Genomic DNA, 7,392 nt, shown 5'->3' on the forward strand with positions numbered 1-7,392 from the left:
GGAAGCGGGAGGGGAGCTGTTACACTGTGGGTGGGAACTGCAGTCAATGTCATGAAACAAAATGTGTATGAACTGCAGTGTGGAAAATGAATTTGTTTCGTCAATGTTCACCCAAATCACAATAAAATATATATATATATTTTTTTAAAAAAGCAATCTAAAAGAGTATGTTTAACACTTGAAATGAGTCACTATGGAATTATATATGTCTAAAGGATAAGTTTTATAAATGGAAATATGTCAATTAGGTATGTTGCTATTTAAAGACAGCTATGAATACTGTTTTATAACATAGAAAAGAACGTATAATGTTAAACTTTTAAATTTACAAAATGTAAAAAATATGCAACTATGCAAAAATTTCTCCAGTGTGAATTTTTTGGTGTTAAAGAAATAGAAATGGTGAAGGCCTCTGATGATGGACGTAACAGGATTTTCTTTTTATAAATGCTCATCAATAGGTCTGAAAGGAAGCATTCCAAAGTGGCAATGGTGAATTTTTTTTTTTTTTTTTCCTAAGTAGGAAATTACAGGCGCTTCTCCTTTTTGCTTACTTTTCTCACTTAATTTCTCTAAAATGAACATACAGTGCTTTTGGATTAAGAAAAGTTTTCACAAAAAAGAGAAAAAAAAAGAGGTTTCTTTAATTAACAAGAAATGACCTCTCTCCCTGACAACACTGTGGGGACAATAAATAAAGGGAGGCAGGTGAGGGCAGAGGAAGTACACAGCAGGACTCTGGACTCACAGAGTCTCCTCATCATGTGGAGAAGTCTTCCCGAAGATGAATCCTCTGATGCTGAAACACATTGGAGCTGTGCCGGAAGGCCTTGCCACACTCACTGCACTTATAGGGCTTTTCTCCTGTGTGGATTCTGCGGTGCTGTATCAGGTAAGTGCTCTGGCTGAAGGCCTTCTTGCAGTCTGTGCATTTGTACGGCTTCTCTCCATGATGTGATCTTTGGTGGTGAATGAGTCTGGAACTGTTGTGAAAGGCCTTCCCACACTCGCTACACTTATAAGGCTTCTCCCCGGTGTGGATCCTCTGATGTTGGATAAGGTGTGTGCTCTGGCTGAAGACTTTGCCACAATCATTACATTCATAGGGCTTCTCTCCAGTGTGGCTTCTCTGATGTTCAACAAGTTTGGTTTTTTGGATGAAGGCTTTCTCACATTCATTACATTTATAAGGTTTCTCTCCAGTGTGAATTCGCTGATGTTGGATAAGGTTAGAACTTTGGGTAAAGCCTTTTCCACAATCTTTACACTCAAATGGTTTCTCTCCAGTGTGAGTCCGCCGATGTCGGATAAGGATTGAGCTATCACTGAAGGCTTTTCCACAGTCATTACATTTATAGGGCTTTTCTCCAGTATGGATTCTCTGGTGATAAATAAGAGAAGAATAGGCACTGAAGTGTTTCCCACACTCACCACACTTGTAGGGCTTCTCCCCAGTGTGAATCCTCTGATGTTTCATGAGGTTGGGCCGCCTATTGAATGTCTTCCCACATTCATCACACCTGTAGGGGATCTCCCCTGAGTGCATCCTCCTGTGATTGATGAATTCGCAGCTTTGGCTGAAGGCTTTCCCACATTCATCACACTTGTAGGGCTTCTCCTCACTGTGAAGCCGCTGATGCTTAACAAGGTTAGCACTATACCTGAAGGTTTTCCCACAGTAGCTACAGTAATGCAATTTTTTCCCAATAGGAATTTTCTGATCATTAATTACTGAATTTGTACTGCAGATTTCCTCACAATCATAAACTATGTTTGGTTTTTTTGACCTGTGTACACGCTTATGATTGTTGAGGTAAGATCTCTGTTCAAAACTCTGCTCACATATATCACATTTGTAAGGTCTCTGATCTGGGACAGGGTTTAACCCCAATCTAAGGCTTCCCCTAGACTCCTGGCCCCTCTCCTTACTAGTCGCTATGACTGGCCTAGGGCCCTTCTTCCCCACTGGCTTGTCCAAACACTCCTCCAGCTCCCCAGCATGCTCAGTGTATTCCCCCAGGTCAAGTCTCTGGGGAATAGTCCCCCTGAGTCGATCCAGTTGTTCCCCATCAAACATCTCTCCTGAAGTCAACTCCTTGAACTCAGTGCAGGTCCCATCTGAAACAACAAACAGAACAGAACATCTAAGGGTCACTTGTTCTGACTCTACAAGGAAGGTATGAAGATGTTGCTTACCACAACAGAATAGCAACTTCATCATCTCCAAAGTCACAACAGCCTTGCAGGGATGAGCACCTGGAGCTCAGAGGCTTAAGGACCTTGCCCAGGGCTACAGTTATGTGGCACTGCAAAGATTTCAAACCAAGTCTGATTAACTTTAATACCTAGGCCCTTCCATTATTCACCCCTGTGCCTGACTGCCTGTCTTCTGCCCACAGTACTGGCCTGAGAGTATAGGAGGCCTGTCCTCATCACTGCCAAAAAGAAGATGCAGACTTCATAGCACCATGGAGACCAGAGCAAGGAGGAGCCCCAAAATATCAGAACAGACATCTGACAAATAAAAGCCAGGAAAAACTAAGGCCCCTTGCAACAGCCAATCCATCTAAAAACATGATAGGAAAACCAACTGCCTTCCTGGGAGGGGAGAAGGCCAAGCACATACCAAGACTGAGGAGGAGGGGTAGAAGCATGCATGGGCTGAGGGTCCCTTGGCTTTCCATAACAGGCCACATCTATTCTCAAGGCTCTCCCTGGGTACCTGAGAAGCCACCTCAGTGAGCTACCAGCACCTCAAACCTTGTGCACCCACACAGAGTGTTCTGTGATGTCCTTCCTGCACAGGAGACACACTGTGAGCTCCTCTTGTATGGTTGCTTACTAAGAGAAGGACAGACAGTGACAAGCACCCAGGTGGAGTCCTGTCATGTGATCCCTCAGAGATCAATGCCAGCAGCAATACTTAGGAGCAATCCTGGCCTCTACTTGCCAGCTGAGTGACCTGGAGCAACTTATCTACCTTTGTTGAATCCCAGTTTCCCCATCTGAATAACAGGGGTCAGGACAGCTGCTGTTTTACAGCACTATCATGAGAACAGGATTAAACAACAGAATGAGTGTCAGCACTGTGCCAGGACCACAACCGACACAGTCTTGAAAACAAGCAGAGACACGGTTGCTACTTTCATCGCTGCTCTATTCCCAGTCCCGAGGGTCCCACCTGGTCCTGGACCCTCCACTGTAACTGGCCAATTAGCATATAGGAAGGTGCTGAACTGCCTTATACCCCAGAGACATTCAGGGTATATGCACAGGGTACTACCACAGCACACTCAGCAGAGTGGTAAAATGAAAGAGACAACTACAGTGCCAGCCAGGTCCCCATAGGTCAGGACAGGATGTGCAGCAACAGCTCACACTCACTGTGCTGGAGTTGAAGCTGGAGTCACCATTGGAAAATTGTTTGGCAACAATGTCTGAATCAAACTATGCATATCCTGTGACCCAGCAACTCTACTCTGAGGTACACACCCAACAGAAACACACTGTACGCCAGGAGATACACATGCACAAGAACATTCACAGCAGTCCATGCGTAACAAGGCACACGAGAACAGCCAGATGCAGAATGGAAAACAACCCATGGTGTGTTCACACAGAACAACACTATGCACAAGAACATTCACAGCAGTCCATGCGTAACAAGGCACGCGAGAACAGCAAGATGCGGAATGGAAAACAACCCGTGGTGTGTTCACACAGAACAACACTATGCACAAGAACATTCACAGAAGTTCACGCGTAACAAGGCACACAAGAACAGCCAGATGCGGAATGGAAAACAACCCGTGGTGTGTTCACACCGAACAGCACTATGCACAAGAACATTCACAGCAGTCCACGCATAACAAGGCACGCGAGAACAGCCAGATGCGGAATGGAAAACAACCCGTGGTGTGTTCACACAGAACAACACTATGCACAAGAACATTCACAGCAGTTCATGCGTAACAAGGCACGCGAGAACAGCCAGATGCGGAATGGAAAACAACCCGTGGTGTGTTCACACAGAACAACACTATGGGGCAACAAAACAGAACTGCTACTCCATGCAGCAGCACAGGTGGCTCTCCCACGTTGGACAAGAGGGGCCCTGCAGGGGTGCAGTGGGAATGATGACAGCAGGCACAGCAGATCTTGGGAAGCTGGAAATGTTGTGTATCTTGACTAGGGGATGGTTTCTGGCAAACTTCACTGAGCTGTAAATTTAGGATTTGTACTGTTTCTATAAGTATTTATATTCATATAAGCAAATTTACAAAAGGAAAATTCAAAGTCTTTTGAGCCAGCAATTCCATACTAGGACATATCACACAAGTGCCAAAAAGATAGTAAGTGTGTATGATAATCCCAGAGCCATCCATGACAATGAAAACTGAACAACTTCCCATTGGCACTCCCAATGGAACCACCGCACAGCCCAATGTGTGCCACCACACAGCCACAGGAAACAGAGACCAAGACTCATGTATAGATATGGAAATACATTTAGTGAGAAAAAGCAGATGACACAACAGTGCACATGGAATCAGAACATTCCTGGTTTTTTTTGTACATGGGTATGAGGAAGACTGTGTTAGAAAAAGTATAGTGGGCATGTACTAGAACGTTTTTGTCTCTAGGTCATGAGATTTAGAGTGATGTATATTCTCTTACTTTTCCATCATGGTCTATAATTATCAGAGGGGTTAACTCAGAAAAGCAGAGAATGAAGTAATGGTCTCCACACTGTGTTCTTCTTTAACTCTCCTTATAGGGCATAAGCTTTAGAGGGGAGGGCTGCACCCCAACTCCTGCATGGCCTATGGGGTGCCACGGGCCCCCAGCCTCACCCTTCTCTAAGTCGGGTCTGCCTGGATCACCCTTCCCACAACTCCTCCCCCAATGTTTCCCCTTCCAATCCTCTAAGACAGCTCAAGACCATCCCCACTGAGGGCACCTGGCTGATAGATGACTGTCACAGGCTTAAGAAGCCACTCTCCAAAGTCTCCTGTGCTAGCCCTGCTGTATCTTCTCCCAAATTCATTAGTCATTAACAAGATCCGTTAGACCCCAACAAATGCTTGTTCAGCAACTGAGTTTGGACAGGGGGCAGCTCCTCCTCACTCACCTGAACTGTCAACTCTCCCCTTGGCTCCCTTTACATCCAGGACCCACGGCTCATCCCCACGTTCCAGCTGTGAGATGACCCCAGGTTTTGGACCTGCAAGTCCTGCTCCTGGGAAGGAGACGGAGCTGGGAGTTGGTACCAAAGACATGGCTGGACCAGTTCAGTCTAGCACTGGAGTTGCTTTCGTGGGTAGACCCAGCAAAGTCTGGACACACTCTGGAAGAAAGAGCTCAAAACTGGCCATGATGCTCATGAGGATGGAGATCTACACACAGGAAGTAAAAGCTCAGGGGCATTCCACCAGAGGGAGGAACTCCTCTGGGGAGGGGTCTGTCTGGGGCAGGGAGGTTGTTCTTCTCTGGGAGCTCAGAGTAGGGCGAGACTGACTCAGGGAGTCTCCTAGCTTCACCTGTCCCTCCTCCCCACACACTAGGCCCGACTAGGATCAGGGTTGGCATCACCCATCTCTGGGCCCAAGGGATGAAGAACCTCTAAGCCCTGACCCAGTGCCAGCCAAGCCTTTGATTTCCAAGCTGTTCGTAGAGCTGACTCCCAGAAAGAGGCCTTACCCAGTGAGACCAGGTTCCCGTAGGTCTCCAGCATCACGTCCCTGTACAGGCCCCTCTGAGCAGGGCCCAAGTGACCCCACTCCTCCCGGGAGAGAAGCACAGCCACGTCCTCGAAGGTCACCGCAGCCTGGAATGACAGGACCCTTCTGCAGCCCTGGGATCCAGCCCAGCGTGGAGCCCTGGGTAGGAGGGCAGCAGAGGTGTGTGCTGGAGGCAGCAGCACAAGGCTCCCAGGGTCACCCCTCCTCTGCTAACAGAACCCCAGCTCAGAGACATGACTGTTCCCCAAAGTGGGAAGCTCTCAGTGGAGACCTCACACGGCCCAGAGGAGACACTCACTCACCTGGGGCTGGGCAGACAAAAGCTCCACTGCCATCGCCAGGCGCCCTAGGCGTTTCAGAGTCTGTGTGCAGAACCCTGTCACACAGGTGCTGAGGGGAGAGAAAGGAACATCTGGAGACCCAGCCCAGCCCCTTCTTCCATAGCTGGGGCCCACTCACACTATCCTGCCTCCATGACCTCAATGGCCTCCTCCTGCTGTCACCAACTCCAGGCTGGTCCCAGGGCATAGCCCCTGCTGTTCCTGAGAGCCAGCTCAGGGCCCCTTCCCCTCCCCAGGCCTGTCCCCACTTCCACATGGATGACCCCCCCAACTCAACCATCCTCTCAGGTTGTCCTCCTCCTTCCTCCTCCTCCCTGGCATGCTGAATTGCTGTCTCATTCTGGAGGAGGGTGGAAATACTCATTCACTTTATATAAAAGAACCAAGACAGAACATTAAGGGTTTAGGAAGAAAAGGAATTAGAAGCTAATGACATACAGCATATAAAAAAAGACAAGGTATAGATTATAAAATACATAAGTAGTGGAAATAAGTCCAAATACATGAGTAATGGTGAGAAAAAGAAAAGAATTAAACTCACCTACTAGAAGCACAAGACTCTCCAATTAGATACACAAAATGCAGCTGACTGACCTAAAATAAAGTAACAGAAAGGCTGAGTACAAGACAGACAGCCCTGACAAACACTGCCTTTCACTGAAATAAGGCGTTTCCACAGAAGAGAAGCTCAATGGAAAACGACAAGTAACACAGGCCCACGTAGACAGCACCTGGGTCAAGAAAGAGCAGGACCCACTCCTGTGCCCCTGCAATCACCCTCCTCAACCCAAGACAGTGAACGCTGTCCTGACTGCTGAATCCACAGATCACTTGGGCCTGTTTTAAACTTTATGAGTCTGTACTCTGCTCAGCATGGTGTCTATAAGCTTCATATATACTCCTGCATGTGGTTTAGCTGTAACACCAACCAAAACAGAAGTGAAAGCAAAAACCATTAATAAGAACAAAGACAATGCATATTAATAACAAGAAAAACCTACCAAAGAGCTGTAATAATCACAAATGTGTACATATTTGATTGTTGTTGTTTGCTGTTGAGTAGGACCCGACTCATAGTGACCCCTCCTTGGATTTCTAAGGCAGTATCACTACGGGCTCAAGTATAGCAGGGATTGTGGGGCTGGCGCGGGATCGGGCAGTGTTTCGTTCTGCTGTGCATGGGGTCGCTATGAGTCGGAAACGACTCCACGGCACTTAACAACAACAGTACAGTTCAAGGAGCTCTGGTGGCATAGTGCCTAAGGCATTTGATTGCTAACCAGAAGGCTGGCACTTCAAACCCACCAGCC

At 47.2% G+C, this 7,392-nt stretch overlaps 1 protein-coding gene across 1 annotated transcript in view; it reads right to left on the bottom strand.

Moving 5' to 3' along the window:
* Positions 1 to 760: 760 nt before the first annotated feature.
* ZNF34 (zinc finger protein 34) overlaps positions 761 to 7,392 on the bottom strand; it is a 20,467-nt gene continuing 13,835 nt past the window's right edge. Inside the window, exons 2-6 of the mRNA XM_042783008.1 lie at positions 6,044 to 6,103; positions 5,701 to 5,827; positions 5,132 to 5,239; positions 4,983 to 4,985; positions 761 to 2,118 (exon numbers count right to left, since the gene is read on the bottom strand). Coding sequence (XP_042638942.1) covers positions 761 to 2,118; positions 4,983 to 4,985; positions 5,132 to 5,239; positions 5,701 to 5,827; positions 6,044 to 6,103 — 1,656 coding nt within the window. The remainder of the gene's footprint in view (positions 2,119 to 4,982; positions 4,986 to 5,131; positions 5,240 to 5,700; positions 5,828 to 6,043; positions 6,104 to 7,392) is intronic.

This window comes from Orycteropus afer, unplaced genomic scaffold, assembly GCF_000298275.1.
Source record: "Orycteropus afer afer isolate SDZICR_OR568_19922 unplaced genomic scaffold, OryAfe1.0 scaffold00574, whole genome shotgun sequence".
NCBI lineage: Eukaryota > Metazoa > Chordata > Mammalia > Tubulidentata > Orycteropodidae > Orycteropus > Orycteropus afer.